We start from the raw sequence: 27262 nt of genomic DNA, 5'->3' as shown, positions 1-27262 counted from the left end.
ACATGTGCAGAACATGCAGGTCTGTTACACAGGTATACATGTGCCATGGCGGTTTGCTGTACATATCAACCTGTCATTTGGTTTTAAGGCCAGCCCCGCATGAATTAGGTATCTGTCCTAATACTCTCCCTACCTTCACTCCCCACCCCGTGACAGACCACAGTGTGTGATGTTCCCCTCCCTGTTTCCATGTGTTCTCATTGCTCAGCTGCCACCTGTGAGTGAGAACATTCAGTGTTTGGTTTTCTATTCCTGTGTTAGTTTGCTGAGAATGATGGCTTCCATTTTCATGCATGTCCCTGCAAAGGATCACATTCCTTTTTATGGCTGCACAGTATTCCATGGTGTATATGTACCACATTTTCTTTATCCAGCCTATCACTGATGGGCATTTGGGTTGGTTCCGTATCTTTGCTATTGTAAATAGTGCTGCAATAAACATACATGTGCATGTGTCTTTATAGCACAATGATTTATATTCCTTTGGGTATATACCCAGTAATGGGATTTGTGGGTCAAATGGTATTTCTGCCATCAAAAAGTGGGCAAAGGATATGAACAGACACTTCTCAAATGAAGACATTTATGTGGCCAAAAAACATATGAAAAAAAGCTCAACATCACTGATCATTAGAGAAATGCAAATCAAAACCATAATGAGATACCATCTCACACCAGTCAGAATGGCAATTATTAAAAAGTCAAGCAACAATAGATGCTGGTGAGGCTGTGGAGAAATAGGAACGCTTTTGCACTGTTGGTGGGAATGCAGATTGGTTCAACCATTTTGCAGGACAGTGTGGCAATTCCTCAGGGATCTAGAACCCGTATTTATTTATTTATTTATTTTGTATTTTTATTAGAGATGGGGTTTCACCATGTTGGTCAGGTTGGTCTCGAACTCCTGACCTCAATGTGATCCACCTGCCTCAGCCTCCCAAAGTGCCGGGATTACAGGCGTGAGCCACTGTGCTTGGCCCTGAAATAATATATTCTCTACCACCGTATTTCTGCTAAAAACCAAGAAAATGTGACAAATAACACTGGGGTAAGAATTTCACCCAAATTTCAGCCTAGATAACAGCATACATAGTTGGAAATGGCAACACTGCTGTGTATGCCAGCAGCATCCCCTTAGTTGGCAGAAACATATCTGCAGATCCTGAGCTCCTTAGGAAGTGCCAAGACGTGCACCCTGCGTCATCCTAACATTGCAAGCATTGGCGTGGTGACCCAAGATAACCCGTCAACTTGCAAAGAGCAGAAAGCACCCAGATGGAGCCGGAAGCAGCAGATGTGGGCCTTGACATTTTCACTACAGTCAACTGAGGACCAAACTCTGACATGCTAGCCTACTGACATTCCATTTCAAGGCACTGGAAGGACTTCTAAAAGAGAAGTGTTGCTATTTCTACCCATATATCTGTTCTTTCTTGTTTCTGTTTCTTAATGAACTCTGCCTTGACCTCCAGTGATGCAGTCTGAATTAAACAATACAATATGGAAGATAATAATACAGACACTGACTTTTCTAAGCCTCTCAAAGTGATTCTGGAGAAATTTAAAATATTTCAAAATTCTTTAATACAAATTCAAGAAGTTTAGCATCTGATTCTATCACAAAAATAAATGTTGAATTTAGATTTTTAGAATATAGTGTGTATATATGTATATTTATAAATGCTTAAAAGACAACAAATATGTAAAAATATCCTTAATAAACCCTAAGTATAGCATATGTCCTTTCCCTTATTTTTATATCAGGTTTTCATAAAAGCTTCATATTAAGTTTTTGAGTGTTCTGAATCATAATAAGTCTATTAACTGCTGAGTAATTTTTAACTATTTTTAAAGCATGCCCTAAGAACTGATGAAAACTGAATACGGTCTGTGAATTATGCCAATGTCATTTTCCTAGTTTTGATATTGTTATTAATAGTGATGCAAGATGCATTAGGAGAAACTGGGTGAACAGTACACGGGACCTCTCAAAACTATTTTTGCGACTTCCTGTGAATCTATAATTATTTCAAAATAAAAACCTTTAAAAATCATTTAAAACATGCTCTGTGCTTTGTTATTTACCAATTTATATAGTAGGACTTTAACTTTATTTGACTCCATTTCTTCCCAATCCCTGACTGCTGTAACACACACACACACGCAGCAATGGGAGAGGGGTGCTGATTGAAAGATTTACTTATGCATTTGTCTTCTAAAATAATTATCTTTTTCTCAATCTCAAAGACCTTGAATCTTGTTTCCCATATAAAGGAAGAGACTGCATTTCAGATAAAGAGCACAAAATAGTATAAGGCTGTGATACAAAAATTACAGTATCTATTAAAAATCCATTTTAATCATTTGCTCAGTGCTTCACAAATATAACTAGGAAACAAGGTACTATCATCTGCATGCTTCACCTATGAACAGTCTTCACAAATTCTACTTTTAGTAGCCCTACTCCAACCCAGGTATCTAATATTATTGGTTCCAGCTGGGATGTGAGAAAAGTATTAGGGATTATATAGCATGTTGACCCACATGTAGTGCTTGGAAGCCAAAACATTATATGTTGCAGTGTGTTCCCTTCTTGGTGACTTTTATCAAGCAGCAGCCTCAGGAAGTTTCATCATGAAATGATCACGCAAAACTCTACAGAATTTTCCAGTGTACTTTCTGGGTCCTCATGGAAGATTCACCTGTTTTTTCCTCTTATAAATGACTACAATGATGCAGAAAATCATTTGATGGTTTAATACATATTCATTAAGAGTTAATTACATAAAAATATTCAATAGCATAGTAACTATAAATGAAACCATTTTTAACAGGTTATTTGGTAGAAGTAATATTTATTTAACCCATCACTGCATACTAGTTTTAGAAACATGAAAAGTTTATCAAGATCTACAACTACACAAACCTTTTGGAAAATAACCCTAAACTGAATTAGATTTCAAAATATCATACCTGAGCAATGATTTGTTCTCCATCGTTGTATACTTTGGTGCCTATCACATCTACTACTTTCAGGCGTTCAGAAAACTACAAAGAAAGAAAGACAATATTAAATAGAAACAAATTAACTGGGTAAGCTGATCTATTTAAGAAGTAAAAAACTGGTAGCCTACAGGACAAATAAATTGAGCAGTGTGTAGGTTGTTATGTGTTTGTTGTATTATCAGTCAGCATTTTAAAATAAATTTTTCATAAAAATTGGATCTCCAGCTTCTCTTGAAAAATCAGCATCACATAACCCATATTTCCACATGGCAACAATAACACTATGGTGGGATAGCAGCTGTTTCTTTAATGAAATACATGTTCTCCAATCTGCCAAAGTCCCTTCCTGGCTTGGTTTTCTTCTCTGTGTTACCTGCCTAGCTTTGAAGGCACTGGATTTCCAATCCCTGACTTACTTTTATTTAAAGAAATATGCTGCTGGAAAAGATCAGCTGTCTACCACACACTACGTGATATGGACAAAACTTCTACCAGGCGTAAGCTGATAATCCAACAGAGACATTCAAAAGGAGAAGCACAGCTGTTTTGACACTTGCCATTTTACAAGACGTTGTGGGTACATATATATGCCTGTCTTTAATTACTCTCAAAATATTTCAAATATGACAGTGAAATAGAAAAGCATTTAATTTAATGATAAAGTATGGAAAATGAAGCTGAATTTTTAGAGTAACAACGACCTATTCTCTCTTGTTAAGTCTCTACCTTCAAAGATAAAAACCTAAGAGCTGGTCTCATTGAGACGACATCTGGGCTAAGAAATGAAGGAGCCCTGCGGCCGTGTAGGAAGGCATTCCACACAGACAGCAAGTATGAAGACCCTGAAGTGGGTGTGGGACAGGTGTGTTTGAGAAGTGGCAAGAAGCTGATGTGTCTACAGAGAGATGATGAATATGGAGCAGTAGGAAATGAGGTTGGGGAAAATGGGCAGGGGAATGGGACAGACTGTGCAGAGCCTTAGAGGCCATGTGAGGAGGAGCTTAAACAGAGCAGGGCCACAACCAGGGATTTTAGAAGATTATTCTGCAATTAACCAGGCAAGAGGTGATGGTGGTTCAGATAAGTCAGTGCTAACTCGAAGGTTTCTGGCCTGAGACACTGGAAGGATATGTTACCATCTGCAGGGAGAGAGAAAAGGAGTAGATTTGGGACATACTAGGTCTGAGAGGTCTATTAGACATCTGAGAGGAGATCTTGTATTTGCAGTTGGATAAGTAAGTCTGACCTTCAAGGGAAGGGCCTTGCCCAGTGACACCAATTTTAAGAAGCATCAATATATGGACAGTACAGATGGTCCCTGACTTACAATGGCTCAATTAATGATTTTTCAACCTTACAGTTGTTTGAAAGCGATAGAAACTATACTTCTAATTTTGAGTTTCAATCTTCTCCCAGGTGATATGCAGTACAACGCCAGGCAGACAGCCACAACACCCAGCCAGCCTCACCACAATGAGATGAACCCATGCTCTCCAGTGCACTGTGCTGCCAGGTGACTGTTCCCAACTATAGGCTGATGTGAGTGTCCTAAGCATAGGCTGAGCTAGAATGTTCCATAGTTTACGTGTATTAAATACATTTTCTATTTATGATATTTTCAACTCACAATAGGTTTATTCATAAGATAACCCCAGCGTAAGTCAAGGGACATCTGTATTTAAGGCCATGGGATCTGACATGTTCACCAAGTGAGTAAGTGTATCCTGAAAAGAGAAAAGGCCAAGGACAGAGGCCTGGAATGCCAGTTTTAAGAGGCGAAGAAAAGAGGAATAAACAGCAAAGACGACTGAGAGGAAGAGGCCAGAGAGGACATCTTCTATCTAGAGAACGCCTCCCTGTAAAGTTACAACTAGTGGCTCTTGCCTACATCTATGTGATTGTATGACGTCTGCTATTAGATAAAGACCACATATACATGTGCTATAGATGCGGGGTAGGAATGCAATTATACAAAACAACTTTCAAATAACAAAACAAATGCAATTATAGATAGCAGAAGAAACAATGAGTTATAAAAACTTGCATTACCACTTAATCTCTTCAAATAAAAACATGGATAAATTTTTTTTATTCAAGGAAATTTTTCTATAGAACTAAATATTCCTAGCAAACCACAAACTTTTAAAGCAAAATAAAATAAAAGTATAAACATGCACTTACCTCCAAAGATTTAAGGAATGGCAGTGACTCAATAAAGCTTTCATACATTTTTCTCTTTTTGGCATTGTTTTTCACAATTATTCTCCTGAAAGTTACCCTGTCCTAAAGGCAGAATATCAAATAAAAGACAGTTAAAAGGTAAATTTTATGGGGGAAAAGCTATACAAATAGTTTTATTTTATTCCCTACAAGAAGCAATGATTGAAGATTCTGAAATAAAAGATTAACATCAGTATATTTTTAATGCAACTCATTTCATATTTTTATTTCATCAAGCACAAAATATAATACAGAACCCCATAAAATACTGTTTTCATTTTTTTTTTTAAGGAAGTATGTTTACTTTCATACATAACAGAAATCTGACCAACATGTTGGGCTCTGCCCACAAGGAGGCGCTATCACAGCATTTTTTAAAATATATACTAGCACTGTGTTCTTTTACTCTGTGTTATGTACTCTATGTTCTTTTTCATATCCACATTATGTCAAAATTTTCTTTTTAAAAATGTGGAGATATGCCCAAAGAAATGATAAATGCTTAAAGTGATGGCTACTCCATTTACCCTGATGTCATCATTATGCATTGTATACTGTTATCAAAATAGCTTATGTACCCTGTACATATATACACATACTATGTACCCATAAAAAATTTTTTTTAATGTGAAGGCACAGAGAAATTACAACTATGTTTTTGAGTAAGATCTAATTCCAGTGTTTACCATGTTCACAGTCTAAAATGTTCCTGTTTATGTTTATACTACATGCCCTCAAAAATGCAGAACTCGGTTGAAGAACTAGTAAAAAATTTAAGGATACAGCTCAAAATAATTATTTTCCTAAAAATTTTATTTTAAATAATCTCTCATAAAATATTTTATTTCTTTAATAAAAGCCTCAATAATTATGTTAGCTTGGCATTCATTAATAAACAATTATACCATTTTAATAAAGTAAAAATTGGGATATATTATTTAATAAATTACTATGCAAACAATTTAATATTTTTTAGTTTTATTTTTAATTTTTGTGGGTACATAGTAGGTGTATATTTATGGGGTACATGAGATATTTTGATACAGGCATACAACGTGAAATACGCACATCATAGAGAATGGGGTATCCGACCCCTCAAGCATTTATCCTTTGAGTTACAAACAATCCAATTACACTTATTTTTAAAATATACAATTTTATTATGTGCTACCAAATACTAGGTCTTATTCATTCTTTCTTATGCCACCATAGTAAGGCTGAATTTAAACGAACTAGTGCAATAGAGAAAAAGGCCAGTATAGATGAAAGTCTCTAGGTGCGATGGGCTGCAACTCAATGTTTCTATCATTCTAAAATCCCTCTGTTGAAATCCTGATCACCCAGGATAGTATTAGGTGGTGGAGTCTTTGGGAGATGGTTAGGTCATGAGGGTGGAGCACTCATGAATCGGATTAATGTCCTTATAAAAGAGATTCTAATGAGCTCCCTTGCCCCTTCCACCACGTGAGAACACAAGTAGAGGATGTTGTCTGTTAAACAGGAAAACAAGCCCTCCCCAGACCCGAATCTTCTGGTGCCTTGATCTTGGACTTCCCAGTGTCCAGACGATGAGAAATAAATGTTTGTTGCTTAAGCCTCCCATTCTGTAACAGTTTGTCACAGCGGCCTAAAAGGACTAGGACACTAGTAAATTAAACATCTTGTTTCCCAATTTGGTATTGGCTGTAATTTGGACTTGTTTTACTCCTAATACTTCTTTTAAAAGAAAATTTTACGATAATTAGCACAAATATTGAAATTATTTCCAAGCCTAGCTCTGCATCAGAATAAGCTAGAGTACTAAAAAAGATTTCTGAGATACCAGACTTGAATGACTCAAGATCTCTGCATGTAGGGCTCAATAATGTGTATTTCATAAATGCTCCCAAAGTGATTCTGATATATAATCAGGTTTGGAAATCAGGTATAACACCATTTTTATGGACAGAGTTTATTGCAAAACAGAGAAGACTCAAAATAGCTTAATGGTTTAGAAACTAATCATAATCAGTTATATCTCTCAGAAAGAATTTACCATTAGTAACCTATCTCTTCACACCCAGTGTGACATATAAAGTCCAGAATTTCAAATACTTTCATCCTGAAGCCATTTCAACAATCCCCCTTCCAAATCATCAGTACAGTCACATAGATCATGTTACCCCTAAGGCTAACAGTGACCAAATATTATTTACAGAGTGAGGCTATACTGCAATGGACTTTTCTCTTGGGCTTTTTTTGCTTATCTTTACACTTATATTTATAAGGCAGACCTCCAGTCTGTTGACCTTAAAAGAAAAATTTCTTTTCTACTCGACTCTCCCTGAGAAGGAGTTATTATAGTCAAGTCGCCCTTAAAAAGCAGGCTTGAAATACTAAGTAATTATGTTAATTATCCTAACATTTTTAGAAAGCTATTATACATCAGGAGGATCATGACAAACTGCCCACTTTTATAAAATTTAGTAACATGTATAGACAACTAAAAATCTCTGAAAATGCTTAATCCTTCTTAGGAACTTAAGTAGTACGTGGACTAGGAAATTCTGGGTCTTTTATACCCAATTAAGGTTTCTACAAGGGGTAAAAACTATCAGTATTCAAAAAGGCCAACCTATAAAATCGTTGATCTTATTCTGAAGATGTGCAAGGAGGCAATTTCCTCACTGTGTGACCATCTGAATCTGAATGGCAACCCCACTGGAATGACTACATTTGAAAAGTAAACCTTCCTCAATAAAACAGGTCATGGCAGATGCTAGATTTATCCCACCGCTTTAATGACAGGCAAACAAACACTTCTGTGGGTGAAGGACTGTTCTGGTTTGGAGTTTTTTCTTTGCTGGTTCTGGGTATTCAAATCACTGACAGTTCTTAAAACACTTCAGATGATGAGTTTCCTTCTCCCTGAGACAACTCAGCTTTTCTTCTAAACCTTAAAAAAGTGACTCATCACATTTTTAAATAAGTATATAATAACTGGTTCTAATTAAAAGAAATGTAAAATGTCTTGTCTCTTTGATCAAGAGATATTTTTATCAGCTGAATCGACTTCAGAGTCAAATGCTGAACTGTGACTAAATAATGTGTGACTTCTGTAATGCTATATACAGTCGTCCTTGGAAATGAGACTGTTAACAAACTTCACATTTACTTCAACCTCTTCTCTTTCCACAAAAGGATTTGAGAGAAATAACCCAATAAATGCATGTCAAAACTAGTGGGTGAGCTATTTTCAACAATTTTAAAAGAAAATACATATATTGTAAACATTTCCCTAAATCGATGCTGTTTAAAGTTTGGCCTGACATCAGGCAGTACTGCCACCTCCTGGGAGCTGATGAGAAATGCAAAAATCACAGGCCTCACCCCAGAACCACTGAATCAGAATCCACATTTTAACTGGATTCCCAGGTGATTTGGAAGCACATTAAAGTTAGAGAATCACTACCTTAAATACAATCTTCCAGAAGCAGCTTTAGTAGTGCCTAATAATTTGCATCCTATCATATGTGAAAATACTGCCCAAATATATCTTTAAAACAGCTTTTAAGTCTTGCAGGAATACCACATTAAGAAATATATTTAAAAGTACTAATGCCCAAGTCCCAGTGCTGAAGATTCTGATAAATTTGCCTGTGGTGGGATCTAGGTAAAAGGATTTTTAAAAAATACTCCAGGTAATTCTGATGTGGGGCACATCAGCACAGCGACCAAGCATTTTTTCCCTACACATCTGCTTTTAAATGCAGAGCAGTTACCAATCAATTTATAGCACCAAGAGCATCCTTTTATACTGGTTTCTCAAACTCCAAATTTCTGATGCAGTAGGTCAGAATCAGTGGGTGGGGTCCCAGAATGGGCATTTCTAAAAAGTTTCCAAGTGATACAGCTGCCAGTGTTCACGGGACCACACTCTGGGAGCCACCAATTTATCAGATTATAATACTTACTTCAGAAAGCTATCTGAGAAAAAGTACTGAAGGTTGTGTTTGTATGGCTCGTTATTTTCTAAGAGTGGGTAAGACAGGAGCATTCTGAATCTAAGTGTCTTTCCTGGGCCACCAGGTCCCAAGATCCTGACTGGACTGGAGGAGTGGGGGCAATGACATGAGGATCTGAGTGCAGTCTTAGTGCCCTACAGTTCAGCATTCAGTGGCTGCTTAATAAATTACCTGATGACTGATGATCTTTAAATTAAAATACTACATGTGGCAATGTGTAACACTGTCATAGCAATTGCTACAAATCATAACATTCAGGTCAAATAAATATTTTACTCACCAAACCCCACAGAGCACCAGGAGAGGTAGCAGTGATTGTAGCTGCTCTGGGTGTATTGTACATTAAGGCCAGTTCGCCGAAACTCCCACGATTATCATAGTTACCAACACATCTTCCAACACCATCACATTTCACATAAATATCATATGTGCCTCTGTTGGACATATGTAGATTGGAGGTTAATTCAAATAAAATCTCATTAAAATAAAACATTATTTCAGAAAAGAGCCCTGTGAAATAAAATCGTATTTCCAGCCTGTTTATCCCCTCCGATGACAAGTAATAAAGGGGAATCCATCTGTGCCATCTGTTCCAGACCATGTGCCTGCTGGGAAAAATGGAACTAACCAATAAAAATTTGGAATAACAAATGATAAAACTATAACTAAAGACTATAACCAAATAGTATATGCATAAAAAACCACCTGGAGAGGCCAGGCCTCACGCCTGTAATCACAGCACTTTGGGGGGCCGAGGCGGGCAGATCACCTGAGGTTAGGAGTTTGAGACCAGCCTGGCCAACATGGTGAAACCCTGTCTCTACTGAAAATATAAAATATTAGCCAAGTGTGATGGTGGGATCCCATAATCCCAGCTACTCGGGAGGCTGACGCAGGAGAATCGCTTGAACCCGGGAGGTGGAGGTTGCAGTGAGTCGAGATTGTGCCACTGCACTTCAGCCTGGGCGTCAAGAGCGAAAATCCATTTAAAAAAAAAAAAAAAAAATCATCTGAAGAGGCTGGGTGTGATGGCTTACTTACACCTGTAATTCCAGCAGTTTGGAATTCCAAGGTGGGAGGATCAGTTTAGCCCAGGAGTTCAAGACTAGCCTGGGCAACATCGCAAGATTCGATCTCTACAAAAAAATTAGCCTTAAAAAATGAAAGAAAATCATCTGAAGAAACATTTATCAAACCACTGACTATAGTTATCTAAGAGCACAAGAATAGTGAGGGATTCTAGGCACATTGGCTATTTAAGAGTTTCTGTTTGTAACATGAACATATTATTACTTTTGTGATCAGAAGAAAGTAACTTTTTAAGAAGAATCTAGCTATAGCAATTTGGTTAGCCACTACTCTACAAAACTTACTAGTGTCCTTTATAATCTATGGCAGAGGTTGGCAAACTATAGCCCACAAACTGGCTATCTGCTTTTGTAAATAAAGTTTCGCTGCAATTATAAACACTCTTGTTTGTTTATGTGTTATCTATGGCTGGTTTTATGCTACAACTGCAGAGCTGAGTTGTTGCAACAGAGAATATATCGGCCTGCAACACCAAAAGTATTTACTCTCTGGCCCTTTACTTTAGATCAACCCCCATTCTAAAGTTAAAAAGTAGAAATTCAGACTAGATATCTAACTCTGGTCTTTTCACAGTTTTTTGGTGCTTATCTTTTAACTGGGGTTCTTTTTCTAGGCAAATAAGGTTCAGTTTGCATGTCACTGCACTTCATATTACCCAGACCCTATATTCATGTAAACTGCATTCTTCGTGTGGATGACTGACTTTCCACATACTGTATTTTATCAGAGAACATGCTTTCAAGGCTTGCACCTATGAGGGCAGACAGAAAAAATTCTTTGGCTTATATTCTGTTGATTAAACCCTAACAAAGACAAAGGGTGGGGCTGTGCTGCTAAAAAAAAAAAAAAAAAAGTGGCTTTTAACATTAGAAAATTATTATGCCCAGGCCTGGTACCTCATGCCTCTAATTCCAATGCTTTGGGAGGCCAAGATGGGAGGATCATTTGAAGCCAGGAGTTCAAGACCAGACTGGGCAACAGAGCAAGACTCTGTCTCTACAAAAAACTGAAAAATTAGTCAAGCATGGTGGCACATGCCTGTACTCCTAGCTACTTGGAAGGCTGAGGCAAGAGGATCGCTTAGGCCCAGGAGTTCAAGGCTGCAGTGAGCTGCGACTGCACCACTACACTCCAGCCTAGGCAAGAAAGTGAGACACTCTCCCTGTCCCTCCAAAAAAGAAAGAAAAGGATTATTAATAATAAAGAAGCAATAAGAGCAGAAACATGATAGACAATAGATATTATTACTAAGGAAGAAAATAATTGGTTTCACGGCCAGATCACAGTGGCTCATGCCTGTAATCTCAGCACTTTGGGAGGCTGAGGTGGGCAGATCACAAGGTCTGGAGTTTGAGACCAGCCTGGCCAACATGGTAAAACCCCACCTCTACTAAAAATACAAAAAAACTAGCCGGGCGTGGTGGCAGCCACCTGTAATCCCAGCTACCTGGGAGGCTGAGGCAGGAGAATCGCTTGAACCCAGGAGGGCGGAGGTTGCAGTGCACCGAGACCACGCCACTGCACTTCAGCCTGGGCAACAGAGCAGATTCCATTTCAAAAAAAAAGGAAAAGAATTGGTTTTCAATGTAATTCATGGATAGAATGACTGTTTCGAGGGAAACTACTAGAATTTGTCCCATGGATAATCATTTTTCAAGTACAGGTTGAGTTTCCCTCATCCAAAATTTTCAGAATCAGAAGTGTTATAGATTTGAGACATTTTCAGATTTTAGAATATTTGCATATACAGAATGAGGTTATCTTGGGAATGAGACCTAAGTCTAAATACAAAATTAATTTATGTTTCATATATACCTTATACATACAGTCTGAGGATAATTTTATTTAATATTTTAAGTAATCTTGTGCATGAAACCAAATTTGTGTACACTGAACCATCAGAAAGCAAAGGTGTCATTATCTCAGCCACCCATGTGAACAATCTGTGGTTGGTTCCGCATTACCATCATTCCTGACTCTCAATTTATATGCTACCAATAAGCCATCATTTTTTACTTGTATTCACACATAAGTACTCAACAGTAAAAAATATGACATACCATTAATACAATAAAAAAATAATGTGTTTGGGGTAACTAAGCAGCACAGCAGCATCCCCAGAGTACCTGCACCGGCTGCCAAACAAGAGCAACCACAAACAATGGCAAGCCTGCAGTCTCCACCTACAATGCTGTGTTCTGATTAAAGTTACTGTACGTCATACACTAACACCTTCGGGGATGCTGAATAAGCTGTTGTGTGCCTGCATTTTGACTGTGAACCATCACATGAGGTCAGGTGTGGAATTTCCACTTGTGCCATCATGTTGGCGCTCAAAATGCTTTGGAGTTTGGAGCATTACAGATTTTCAGACTAGCAATGCTATAGATTAAACTCCTCAATTTACTAAACTATTTACACTTTTGCACTGAAACTGTTCTCTGCACTCACTACTTTGAATAGGGTAAAACACAGCAAAATGTGCTGAGGAAAAGTAAAATGAGCTACCAGTACAGTTGAAATCACATCAGTCTAAAGTCTGTTAAAATACCGCAGGCTAGGCCGGGTACACTGACTTACACCTGTAATCCCACCACTTTGGGAGGCCAAGACAGGCAGATCACCTGAGGTCAGGAGTTCGAGACCAGCCCGGCCAACATGGTGATACCTCGTCTCTACTGAAAATACAAAAATTAGCTGGGTGTGGTGGCAGGCACCTGTAGTCCCAGCTACTCCGCAGGCTGAGGCATGAGAATCGCTTGAAACTGGGAAGCAGAGGTTGCAGTGGGCCAAGGTCACACCACTGCACTCTAGCCTGGGCGACAGAGCAAGACTGTGCAAAAAAGAAAAAAAAAACCTTGGGCTGTTTTTTTCACACAGATTTCTTCTCTGATAATGTGAGGCCTCAGGCAGGGCAGAGCCCCAGAAAGAGAATGAACAGGGCAAGAGACCTGGCTGTGGAGTTGGCTCTACCCCAGTCATTTGGGTGATCTGAACCAAGTGCTGTTACTTCTGTGTGCCTGCATGTTTTCATCTATCAAATGGGTGACTAGGATCTAACTGAAAAGGGAATAGACTATATACAAGTGTAAGGCAGTTTTGAAAGTCAAAAATCCCCACTAAATGATTAAGATCGTAGAGGGTTAGGGTTTCTCATACACTTCTACAATTAAACACACTTAGGTGCATTTCTGAGGTGTTGCACCGATGAAAGCTATTAATGATATAAAAATCATTATTTTGATTCACATATAGATAACTGGTTTATTCTACTCTAAAATCTTGGCTAATGCTTCAGTCATAGGTCACCAGGCATTAGGGATGAGGGAATGGGACAATCAGTGAAAACTCTTGATTTAAAGAGCATGAGCGACTGATGCATGAAAGATACCACCCACAGAGCCAAAATAATGAAATGAGGCTTCAGGAGACCAAAGAGGTCATTTTCACCAAGACCTCTGAGGTGAACACAACTTGACCCAGAGAGAAAACATAATCCAGTGAGTCAGGCTGGGAGAGGACCTGCGTTCCACACAGAAGGGGAGGGGTCAGGGATGCGAACACTCATCATTGTTTTACAAAAGTGAAGAAATAAGGAGTCAGCTCAGGCTGCTCTGCTGTCAGATTTTAGGATTCATCTATTGCATAAGGCACATTGTTCTATGATGAGGTAAAGCACAACTTAAATTTCTTGAAAATAGATTTTCAACATAAACGTAAGATTTCTTTAAATAATTATAGAGTTTTTAAGACAAATATAATAATATACAATTCTTGGAAGGATGCACAAACTACTCACTATACAGACTGGATGATGTTGAAGCAGCAGGAAGACAGACTTACTTTTCACCTTATGCCCCTGTGAAGTATTTGCATTTTCTATTTTTATTTATTTATTTATTTATTATTTGAGACGGAGTTTCACTCTTGTTGCCCAGACCGTAGTGCAAATGGCGCAATCTCGGCTCACTGCAACCTCCACCTCCCGGGTTCAAGCAATTCTCCTGCCTCACTCAGCCTCCCAAGTAGCTGGGATTATAGGTGTGTACCACCATATCGGGCTAATTTTTCCTGTATTTAGTAGAGACGGGGTTTCACCATGTTGATCAGGCTAGTCTTGAACTCCTGACCTCAAGTGATCCACCGGCCTCATCCTCCCAAAGTTCTGAGATTACAGGCGTGAGCCACTGCACCCAGCCAATTCTGAATTTTTTAAACCATGAGCATGTTTTACATAGTTTAAAAAAAAGAACTTTTAAGAAATACCAATTGAAGTCTACTGTGAATTAACATCTTAGATGCCATATTATACTGCTGTTCTTACTGTAATAGGCATCTAGTACATACTAATGCCATCACACATCTCTCAATTAGAATTTGGCAAATGAAGATGCTCACGTTAAATGACTGACATTTACAGATTAGACTAACCAAAAGTCATCAGTTCCTCTATAACCTATGCCTCTTTTCATGATCCACTGTGGCTTCACTGCATGTACTCACAACAGGTTTACAGTGCCTACTATGTAGTAATTAGAGTAGTGGCCATAACAACTATCCTGTATTAACCTGTCAGTTGCCATAATAATGGTTGAGATTTTACACAAAAGGTTCTTTAAATTTCAATAGTAAGGCTGGACAAAACTTACCTATCAATTACATAAAAGTTGTCACCATCGTCACCTTGATCAATTACATGCTCCCCATCTTTGACCAATTTTTCAAACATGGCATCTAATACTTGAGACATCTGCTCCTATTTTTAAAAAAGATGGGATATAATCTTTACATTTATCTAGGACATGTTTTCTTAAGTAACCATAATTATATTTCTGTGAACAAGTCCAAAGAAATGGAAATATCATAACTACCATTAAATGTTGTCAGAAAAATACACAGTAGTCTTTCTTACCACATACAAATAATTATATTACAAATATATAAAAATGATTATATACTTTCATATTCAGTATTTGAATGAAAGTAATTATAATTAGTCTGTTTCAGAATATTTGCAACTATCACCACTTTAAAATGAAAATTTAACCACCAAACCACCACATACCTTGTGAAATATAATCTTAGCAACTAAAAGGATCAGGTTAGTAAGGAATTATTTCAAATTTCTTTTAAAGATACCCATTTTTAAAAACTTCCTTAGTCATCACTAAAATCTGTGTACAGATAACCTAAATACTTGGTGAATTTAGATCCTGATTCCAATCTTCTTTTTGGTTTAGCACCAAAATAAAAACAGAACAAAATAGAAAAACAACAAAGCAAACCAAAAATGACTGTGGCAAATAATATGTCACTACTCACTGTCACTAAGGTTGGCTTCAAGCTGCAACCACTGGGCTCACTAGGGCAGATTTGTCAGAAACATCAAAAATATTATTCAACAACTAATTAAACTATGTAAAATGTTTATTCTGCCAAAGTGTAATTGACAAGGCTCAAGGATAAGCTTCAAACTAATAAGAATAAACTAGGAGGTGAAAGAAATCTTTAATCAGAACAAATACCAGAATAATTCAAAGAACTTCGAAAAGACAGAATAAATGGATATGAGGAAATACTACAATATAATGGAAATCTAAAGACTTAGAGGGTTATTTGTTCTGCTACTTATTAGCTCTGAGCCCTTGGTCAGGTCACTCCTTATGGGTATACAAAAGGTGTAATGCTAACTGCCCATGCCAAAATCAATTACTATTATACATAAATTAAGGAGTTGAAGATAGATTCAAAGCGGAAAAAAGATGCAAGTGGAAAACACAGGTTGAAGAAACACGATATTCTGGATAGAGAGGATAACAGATCACATGTGATTCTCTTCCTTTTGAGACCACATGAAAATGTTACAAGGCATATGAAGATATGAATCTACAATTGTATAGAGTACAGGAAGGGAAAACTGATGGATGAGAGAGTTTCAGGGCGAAGGTAAGTAACATGTGGCAGAGAGAGCTGCCCCAAGTAGCACAGGTGAGACTGCAGTGTGGAGGGGCCAATATGCCTTGTGGAGCACCAGGAGGCTCCCAAGTGGGTAATACCTGGCTCTGCCGGCGTGGGACTGAGACACAAAGCTAAAAACAAGCGGACTGATTTAAAGTCTGCAGAGATTAGTTGACACCTTCCTTCAAAATCCCTCTACCCTAATACAGAATGCCTAGCAGCCAAATGTGGACTCTCAACTCTTCCCAGACAAAAGATCAGAGAGAAACTAAACAAATTAGAACTAGAACAGATATGGTGAACACTGGTGCCCTAGAACAAAAACCTTCACTTGGTAGGACTTAGGGGTTCCCCAATGTAACAGCTGGCTCCCTGTCAGCTCAAGCTAAACAGTGCACTGGTTGACAGATCTGCCCTACTTACCCAGAGCTCTAAATCAGCTTTATGTTGCTCCCCTGGTAGCCCACAAGACTAAGATAAACAGCAAAATGACAATACATGAAATAGATATTTCAGGAATCATAGAGAGCTTTTGCAGAGACATTTAAGATGATATATCCATGAGACCAAAAAACAAAATAGGATAGTTAGGAAAAGAGCAAATCAGAGAAAAATGTGTAGCTTGGAAATAAAAAATATGATGATCTTTTTTTTCTTTTTTTTTTTTCCCCCCTTTAAAACAGATTTTTTTTTTTGGCAGGGTGCAGTGGCTCATGGCTACAATCCCAGCACTTTGGGAGGCCAAGGCAGGCAGATTGCTTCAGCCCAGGAGTTTGAGACCAGCCTGGACGACACGGCAAAACCCTGTCTCTACCAAAACAAATAGCTGGGCACGGTGGTGCACACCTGTAGTCTCAGCTACCCGGGAGGCCGAGGTCGGAGGACTGCTTGAGTCTAGGAAGTTGAGGCTTCAATGAGCTGTGATCACACCACTGAGTTCCAGCCTGGGCAACAGTGTGAGACTCTGTCTCAAAAAAATGAGCAGTCTCAGCTACTCAGGAGAGGCCGAGATTGGAGGACTGCTTGAGCCTGGGAGGTTGAGGCTGCAGTGAGCTGTGATTGCTCCACTGCACTCCAGCCTGGGCAATAGAGTGAGACTCTGTCTCAAAAGTAAAAAATAAAAAATAAAATAGACTTTTTTAAAGCAGTTTTAAGCTCACAGGAACATTAAGCAGAAAGTACAGACATACTCCACATATCCTCTGCCCCCCCCACATGGCACAGACTCCCCCATGATAAACATCCTCCACCAGAGTGGCAAATTTGTTACAAGTGATGAATCTACACTGACATCATTATCATTCGAAGTCCATAGTTTATATTAGGGTTTGCTCTTGGTGTTGTACATTCTATGCGTTTGACAAATGTATAAAGACATGTATCCACCATTACAATTTCTTTAAAGGTAAATAAAAGAGTAAGAAGATAAATCACCAAACACCTCAAAAAAAAAAAGTCAATAAAGAGATGAAAAGAAAGGAGTGTCAGACACAGTAACAGAGAAAACAAAAAGGAGGAAATATAAACAATACAGGATGAATTTTGTAGACCCAAAGGACACAGGTTTTCAGACCAAAAGGGCACACTCAAGTACCCAGCACAATCAATGACCATAAATCCCCACACTACGATGAAAGAATGTGTTTTTAGAACACTAAAGATAAAAGATCTGCAAAGCTTCCAGAAAAGAGAAAGGGGGATTCTTAGAAACATGAAAAGTTACTCAACTTCTCTCAAAATGAAGAGAAATCCAAATTCAAATCGAAATGCGATGCCACTTTTCACTCGCCAGATTCAAAAAGATACAAATGTTAGAATATCACACTGTGTTGGAGACCGTGTGGGAAAAGAGGCATTCTCACACAGACTTCTGGTGAGAAGGTAAAATGGAACAAACTCTAAAAAAGCAATTTGTCAAAATTTAATAACATTTCAGATATGCATAATCTTCTACCTCACTGTTCCTTTTCTAGGAAGTTATTATATAGCTATTTATAAAATGCATCACCATTTTTCTTTGCATCACAATAGCAGAAGACTGGAAACAAACTAATAGTTTATCAACAGGGCACTGGATAAATAAACTGTCATAGATTCATTCACCAAAAAGCTCTGCTGCTGTAGGCATATAGGGATTTTCAGACACCTTTCTTTCAAAGGAGTCACTGGCAGCGAGAGAACACTAAAAGAAGGGTAATCAAGAAATGTGAAAACCTGCAATGGGGGAATTTCAGAAAACAAGGCATTTAGATGACAGAAAAGAAGACCTATATGAGAATACATCAGCTATCTTCTGTTCAAACCATGACATCAGTAGTTCTAGAGGCCATAACTGGGACTGTTGGGTGGAAGTTTCATGAAGGTTTTGGAACAATGTAAAGACCTGCCCAGGAATGAGAGCTGTCTAGCAGTGACAAGGGCTGCCTTGCAAATAATTTTGCCTTTTCCAGAATGTTAAATAGTTGGAATCATGCAGCACACAGCCTTTCCACATTGGCTTCTTTCACTTAATATTATGCATTTAAGGTTCTTCCATGTCTTCCATGTCTTTTCATAACAAGATCACTCATTTTGTCCACTGTCTAGATGTACCACAGTTTATTTATCCATTCACATACTGAACAACATCTTGGTTGCTTCCAAGTTCTGGCAATTTTGAATAAAGCTGCTACAAATAGCTGTGTACAGGTTTCTGTGTGGACCTAAGTTTTCAACTCCTTTGAGTAAATACCAAGGAGCATTACTGCTGGAGAGGATGGTAAGAGTATGTTTAGTTGTAAGAGATACCACTAAACAATCTTCTAAAGTGACTGTACCATTTTGCATTCTCACCAACAATGAGTTCTTAAACCACCTATGTTCACCAGCATTTGGTGCTGTCAGTGTTCCGAATTTTGGCCATTCTAATAGATGTGCAGTAGTATCTCATTGTTGTTTTAAGTTGCGTTTCCCTGGTGACATGTGATGTGGAGCATCTTTTCATATGCCATTTGTGTATCTTTTTCAGCGAGGTGTCTGTTAACATCTTTGGTTCATTTTTTAATCTGATGGTTTACTACTGTTGAGTTCTTTGTATATTTTGGATAACAGTCCTTTATCAAGCTGTGTCTTTTGCAAATATTTCCTCCCAGTCTGAGACCATCTTTTCATTCTGCTGATGTGTCTTTTGCAGCAAAGAAATTTTTAATTTTAATGAAGTCCAGCTTATCAATTCTTTCTTTCATGGATGTGCCTTTGGTGTTACATCAAAAAAGTTATCACAAAATCCAAGGTCATCTAGATTTTCTCCCATGTTATCACCTAGGAATTTTATAGTTTTGTATTTTACATTTAGATCTGTGGTCTATTTTGAGTTAATTTTTGTGAAGAATATAAGGTCCATTTCTAGATTCATTTTTCAGAAGTCTAGTTTTTCCAGCACCATTTGTTGAAAAGACTATCTTTACTTCATTGTGTTGCCTTTGCTCCTTTGTCAAAGATCAGTTAACTTCATTTAAGTGGGGCTGTTACTGGGTTCTCTGTCCTGTTCCACTGATCAATTTGTACATTCTTTTGCCAATACTATACTGTTGTGATTACTGTCACTTTAGACTAAGTCTTGAAGTCAGTTAGTATTAGTACTTTAACTTTGTTCTTTTCCTTCAATATTGTGTTAGCTCTGCTAGGTCTTCTGCCTCTCCAAACTTCAGGATCAGTTTGTTGGGATTGCAGTGAATCTACAGATCAACTTGGGAAAAACTGACATCTTGACAATACTAGGTCTTCCTATCCATGAACATGGAAATCTCTCCATGTATTAAGTTCTTCCTTGATTTCCTTCATAATTTTATAGTTTTCCTCACATAGATCTTATACATATTTTTGTTAGATTTACATCTAAATATTTAATTTTGGGGGGAAGGTATGGTATGGTATTTTTAATTTCAAATTCCACTTGTTCACTGCTGATATAAAGGAAAGTGATTAACTTTTGTATATTAACCTTGTATCCTGCAACCTTGTTATAATCACTTACTAGCTCTGGAAGCCTTTCCCATTTTCTACTTAATCATGTCATCTGTGAAAAAAGACAGGTACATTTCTTCCTTCTCAATACATTTCACTACACTTTCTTGTCTTATTGCATTAGCCAAGACTTTTAGCACTATGTTGAAAAGGAGTGGTGAGAGGGAACTACAAATTTGTTAAGGTAAACTTCACATAACATAAAATTAATCACTTTATCTTCCTTTTTTAAAATTGTAACTATCCTGGTGGGGATGAAATGGTATTTTCCCATTTCTAAATTGGAAATTTTGTCTTTTTACTGTTGAGTTGTATTACTTATGTATTTTGGACACCAGATCTTTATCAGATATATGATTGGCAAATAATTTTCTCTTCTGCAGACTGTCTTCACTTTTTAAAATAATGCCCTTTGAGGTACAAAAATGTTACATCTGTGTGAAGTCCTATTTATCTCTTTTTTATTTTCTTCTTATGCTTTTGGTGTCTAAGAGTCCAATGCTAAATATAAGACCATAAAGACTTACTCCTGTTTTCTTCTAAGAATTTTATAGTTTAAGCTCCTATATCTTTGGCCTTTGATCCCTTCTGAATTAACTCTGGTATATTCAAAGGAGTCCAGCTTTCTTCTTTTGTGTGTGGGTATCCAGTGATATCCAGTGATTCAGCACCATTTGTAGAATAAACTATTCTTTTTCTATTGAATGGTCTTAACACTCTTGTGGGAAAATCAATTGGCCATAAGTATATACATTTATTTCTAGATTCTCAATTCCATTCAATTGTTCTATATGTCTACCCCAGCCCAGTATATTGTTTTGATTACCGTAGCTTTTCAATAGGTTTAAAATTAGGAAATGTGAATCCTGCAACTTTGTTCTTCTTTTTAAATATTGTTTTGGTTACTTGGAATCTGCTGTTATATGTACAATTATAACATAGTGGCAACAGCAAAACATTAATGTGTTATCATGATTTAGCTTTATAAAAGCTACTAGTTTAAACTTGTATAAACAATACTGATGAACATATTTTTAAAAAAGAATATAGAACCTCTATAAATACTGATATATTGTTAAATTTGAAAAGAACAGGGCAGGCCAGGCACAGTGGCTCACGCCTACAATCCCAGCACTTTGGGAGGCTGAGGCGGGCAAATCACTTGAGGTCAGGAGTTCCAGACCAGCCTGGCCAACACAGCGAAACTCCATGTCTACTCAAAAAACAAAAATTAGCTGGCCATGGTGGTGCACACCTGTAGTCCAACTACTCGGAAGGCTGAGGCACGAGAATCACTTGAACCCAGGAGGCAGAGGTTGCAGTGGGCCACGATCATGCCACTACACTCCAGCCTGGGCAACAGAGTAAGACTCTCCAAAAAAAAAAAAGAAGAAAGAAAAGAAAGGAAATAAAGGAAAGGAAGAAAGAAAGAAAGAAAGAGAACAGGGCATAACAGTGTGTTAATTTTGTTGCCACCAAAATTTGAAAAAGAATATACTTGTATGTGTATTGCATGACCCTGGAAAAATATACAAGATAGTACTAAAAGAACGTGCTCCTAAAATACTGGGTTTCTGAGAGGCAGAGGTGGAAAGGAGATTTCCTTTCACTGACTACTCTTTTGTTCTTTTTGAATGTTTGTCAATTTTACGTATATACTGATTTATATTTTTTAATTAACTAAAAAAACTCTAAACTGAGAACATAATTTTACATCTTCATACGGGCTAAGAAAAACTTTCGGAAGAATGGTGATGATGGGTTTGCAGGAAGTGGTTTTCATCCCCTTCTTGGGTCCCTGTGTGAGTTCTGGCATCTTTTTGCGGAACAGCAGCCAAGGTTGAAGATGTAGCCAAGGTTGAAGATGAAGCCAAGGTAGCAGTGAAACAGACCTTTCTTGATGTAGCGCTAATTGGCCCCACAGGGACCACTCTACCCAAATGAGTTCATCAACTCAGGCAACATATGGTCACCTATCAAAATTATAAAAGCTGATTAAATGATTTACTAATATTTTGTTTTGCTTGCTATTTATATGTTGACTTTTTTAAGGCAGGTAGAGGGTGAACATCAGCTTTATTGATTGGTTCTGACTCTAAATGTCAAATGGGGAAAAAAGATGAAATAAATTGCTACATTAACTATTTTGTGATGTTGGAATTAGCTGCATTTGAAAACATTATAGAACTGAAGAATTCATACATGGATATATGAAAAAGCAATTCCTGATAAAATACAGACAGGTGTCTGTTCCAGTCAATCAAAATGTAATTTCCCCATAATTATGCACAGAGTGAAAAGAACTTAGGAAATATTTAATATGCAGAGGCTTATCATGATGACTGACAACTACTGTAGGAAATCCACATTTAATTCTCCTACAGAATGCCAATTCAAGACTGAGCTCAGTAAAGGGCTCTGACTCACTTAAGAAATAACAATTTACTCTTCATTAATGAAAGAGCCTATCATATAGCCTAAGAAAATTGTTTCAGTTAGCCTCAAATTAGAAATATTTCAGAAGGAAAATGGCCTACTGAGTGGAGCATTAAAATATTCATGAAAAGAATATCTTCAAAGAGATTAATAATTATAAACGCTGTGCTCAACATATGAATATACAGCTCTCCAAGGAAAAATGTTCTGAAGTCTAGGAAGTGCAAGATTTTCAAGCCAAATAATGACTTCAGGAAATTCAAATGAGATAGTAGACACAAAGCCAAGATCATTCTTCTTGCTAATTAGTAGTTTCCCCTTCCTCCTTCAAGTTTTCCCATTTCAGGAAAAGGTAGCAACTTCACAGTCACTCCAGCTAGACACTTTCCTTCAGTCCGCAACAAAATCGATCACCAAGTACCAAATTCTGCTAATCCTTTTTTGTGAAACCATTCTTTTCTGTCTGTCCCTTTCCCCCTTCCCTGGAGTTCAGACCCATTTCTTTTCCCTAGATCATGACCTGGTTTTCTACTGGGCTCCACTCTTTTGTTCTTGTCTGCTTCCCCCATTTTTCTCCCCTCTTCAACTCCTCCTCGACATTACCACCAAAGTGACCTTAGAAAAATCTGATAGTTACATTCTCTGACTAAAATTCTTCAGCTGTGCCCATTGCCTACAAGGCAGTCCAGTGCCACAGCACAGCATTCAAGAAAGAATGGGCCTTCCTGATACAGCACCCATATCTTAGCTCCATCACTCCCATCACTAGATGGCGGCCATCCATCACCGGACGGTTGCCACTTTAGGCTCTAGTGATAATACTCTGTACTTTTCCTCACCTGGTGATTCCCTCCTCATTTTCGGGGGCACAGCTCAGTGACCTCTCCAGCTTTCTGAACCATTAAGGTAAGCTAAGAGACAGACATCTTCTCACTGTGCCCTGACCATATTACAGCATGTATCATGTTTTCCCAACATGCTTTGCAGATGTGTTTGTACCCTCATTAAATTATAAATTCCAAAAGGACAAAAAACATCTCTAAATATCTCTGTGGCCTCCAATACCTTAAACAGGTCTTGAAACAGTGAGTAGTCAAGAAATTAAAATGAAAGGAGCTGCATGATAAGCAGATTATCTGAGCTGAATATGTAATTCAATTAAAACACATTTGGGTTACTGTAAATAATGTGTATCACAAAAAACTAGAAAGCTGTTTTATAGTATGAGCTTAAACTAAAACCACCAATCTGCCATGTTTTGGGCTAAAAGTCTTATTCCTGGTGGTAATTTGCTGAGAAAAATAAATTTTACTTACTTACATCCTATATCATCTCTAGAAGGATTTAAATAGTAAGGGAGTAATTCAAGGTGGTCTGAGCTCAAATTCAAAAAAGGGTCTTTTGAAAACTACTATGTAAATACATTTGCTTCTTCTCTATAAAACATTCGATCGTGACAATTCAGAAACTGAATTTTTTTCCCTCTATGAGCTGGTTTTTAAAATACATATTGAAGACTTCCAGCAAAGCAGTGAAAAAAGTCTAGAACACTCCTATGTTTACAAAATAATCACACTAAGCAAAGATGCTCCTTGCCAGACTATATTAGCAAAAGCTTTCTTAAATATTAATACTTTTAAATGCAACCAAAATTTTCACAATGCTTTTAAAGAGCTAAAGTTGAAATAGCAAGGAAGATCAATTTAATTTAAAAAACAGAACAGAAAAAACGACATCCCAGGAAAGCATAACTAGCAATGATTTCATTTATGCCTGTGTATCACTTAACCCTACAGACATCAGAAGTTCACGACTTAGTCCCCCCTGAAGCATTAAAATACTGGTTCACTGAATAGGAAAGCATGCAAACATAACATACGTAACAGCAACCAAATACTGAACTTGAACATTTTCACATTTAGCTCTAGTCCTTGGTATTCAAAGTATGCTGTGGGTCAAGAACATCAACATTACCTGGGAACTTGTGAGAAATGCAGACTTTTCAGGCTCCACTCCAGACCACGAGAATCCAAATCTGCATTTTCACAAGATCCCCTGATGATACATCAGCATATTAAAGCTTGAGAGCACTGTTCTTGGTGACCTCTGAAATTCTCCCATGTAAAGTTCTAATAAAAAAATAAAGAATTCTTGAATAAAGCCTACCTCTAAGTGTAAAACTAAGGATTGATTTTACCACTGCCTTCTGTGTGACTCTGGAGCAAAAGAGTTAAATACTACATTGGTCCTTCATTTGTGATGTGATCATGTGATCCACAGGCTAGCTTTGATACCAGCTCAGGGTACTGAACCAGGTCTTTGCTTCCTCAGCACTAACTCCCACTGCTGCTAAGTGATGGTACTCGGTAAATATGCCTTGAATGAACTGAGCAAAGAAACTTGAATGGACAAGGATATATGAGGGCCACTCTGAACTAATGAATTCATACCATGAGACTGTAACTATGTTCAAGGGTTTGGCTTAACTTTTTTTTTCTTCTCTTTTTTTTTTTTTTGAGACGGAGTCTCGCTCTGTCACCCAGGCTGGAGTGCAGTGGCAAGATCTCGGCTCACTGCAAACTCCGCCTCCTCCCGGGTTCATGTCATTCTCCTGCCTCAGCCTCTCAAGTAGTTAGGATTACAGGCGCCCGCCCCAATGCCTGCCTAATTTTTTTGTATTTTTTTAGTAGAGATAGGGTTTCACTGTGCTAGCCAGGATGGGCTCGATCTCCTGACCTCGTGATATGCCCACCTCGGCCTCCCAAAGTGCTGGGATTAAAGGCATGAGCCACCGTACCCGGCCTGGCATAACTTTTAACAAGACTTGAGTTAGATATTATTTAAACACCATCATTTTATTACAAATAACAAATCTATCTGAAACTATTATTTAGGATTAAATATGTATACTTAGATAACTAGAAAAGTGTCAGAGGTGCATGAACCAGAGCAACTCCATCTTGAATAGGAGCTGGGTAAAATAAGGCTGAAACCAACTGGGCTACATTCCCAGATGGTTAAGGCATTCTAAGTCACAGGATGAGACTGAAGGTCAGCACAAGATACAGGTCATAAAGATCTTGCTGATGAAACAGGCTGCAGTCAAGAAGTCGGCCAAAACCCACCAAAACCAAGATGGCCATGAGAGTGACCTCTCGTCATCCTCACTGTTAACACTCCCACCAGCACCATGACAGTTTACAAACGCCATGGTAACATCAGGAAGTTACCCTATATGATCTAAAAAGGGGAGGCATGAATAATCCACCCCTTGTTTAGCATATCATGAAGAAAGAACCATAAAAATGGGCAACCAGCAGCCCTGGGGGCTGCTGTCTATGGAACAGCCATTGTTTTATTCCTTCACTTTCTTAATAAGCTTGTTTTCACTTTACAGACTCACCCTGAATTCATTTTTGCGCGAGATCCAAGAACCCTCTCTTGGAGTCTGGATCAGGACCTCTTTCCAGTAACAAAAGGATAAAGCATTCTTGTCTCAGTCCCAAGTTTTCTTTTGAGAGCCTAGTGCATGTAGAGAGCCGCGAGCCATCTGCTACGTAAAGAGTGAAGCAAAGATACAAAAGACACAGTTCCTGCCCTCAGACAATGGACAGATGAAGTGACTGATGGATCCTGGGTCTGGTCAAATTCAGGTCTGTCAAAGCCAGTAATGGAGCCTCAGAGACGGACAGACAAACTTGTAATGTGTGGACCTAACATAAATCTCCAAAGTCACACAATGTACTGTGTTCCTGGAAGACATAATATAAACATAAATTATACTAGAAACAAAGGAGATTTTAAAAATATTTGAGTGTAAGTATGACACAGTATAGAACTGGTATGATGCAGTACCTGAATCTTTACAAAAATGTCCTTTTTAAGAAGACCTCATTTTAAAAAGAGCAGGTCTTGATTTAATGCTTCTCCTCTGGGACATCACCAAAAACTCAAAGATGCTGAGTTTGACCAAAGAAAAAGCGGAGGTAAGTCACAAAAGTTGACTCTATTTTCACACTTGGAATATGGCAGCAGAGGTTTGCTCCTACATGACTATATAGCAATGACTAAGCATAATCTGAGATGAAGGAAGCAGAACATGTACATCACAGTGCAAGGCAAAGTTTGAACAGCACACGCACTCATACCAAGAGTGGGTATTCTAGAAATACCAAACCCAAAGATTAGAGATTTCCAAATCCTTATAAAGAACAAACAAACAAACAAACAAAAAACCCTCACCTTAAAGTCAAGTGAAATGTTACTTTTAATCTATATAATATAGAGTTTATACACATTCAAATATAATTACTATTACTGGCTGTAAAGAGAAACAACCCTGCATGGGCCCTGAGCATCCCTGCATATCCCCGCTGGGTGCAAAGAGTGCAAGGTCCTAACCTCTTTTTACCTGGGCCATAGTATCTTGAGAGATGAGATAACATCTTCCATAGGACACACACCTCAGGCTTGTTTACTTCTTGCTCCAACAGCAGTATATTCCCCCAAACTCAATATTCCTCTCCTGCAGTTCAACCTACTGT

At 37.9% G+C, this 27262-nt stretch overlaps 1 protein-coding gene across 1 annotated transcript in view; it reads right to left on the bottom strand.

Moving 5' to 3' along the window:
• The window catches only part of PRKAR2B (protein kinase cAMP-dependent type II regulatory subunit beta), a 112851-nt gene that overhangs the window by 4058 nt on the left and 81531 nt on the right, over positions 1-27262 (bottom strand). Inside the window, exons 5-8 of the mRNA XM_025381220.1 lie at positions 14969-15075; positions 9511-9664; positions 5188-5289; positions 2974-3048 (exon numbers count right to left, since the gene is read on the bottom strand). Coding sequence (XP_025237005.1) covers positions 2974-3048; positions 5188-5289; positions 9511-9664; positions 14969-15075 — 438 coding nt within the window. The remainder of the gene's footprint in view (positions 1-2973; positions 3049-5187; positions 5290-9510; positions 9665-14968; positions 15076-27262) is intronic.

The sequence above is a fragment of the Theropithecus gelada genome, chromosome 3 (genome assembly GCF_003255815.1).
Source record: "Theropithecus gelada isolate Dixy chromosome 3, Tgel_1.0, whole genome shotgun sequence".
Lineage (NCBI taxonomy): Eukaryota > Metazoa > Chordata > Mammalia > Primates > Cercopithecidae > Theropithecus > Theropithecus gelada.
This window is presented reverse-complemented; position numbering and strand designations above follow the sequence as displayed.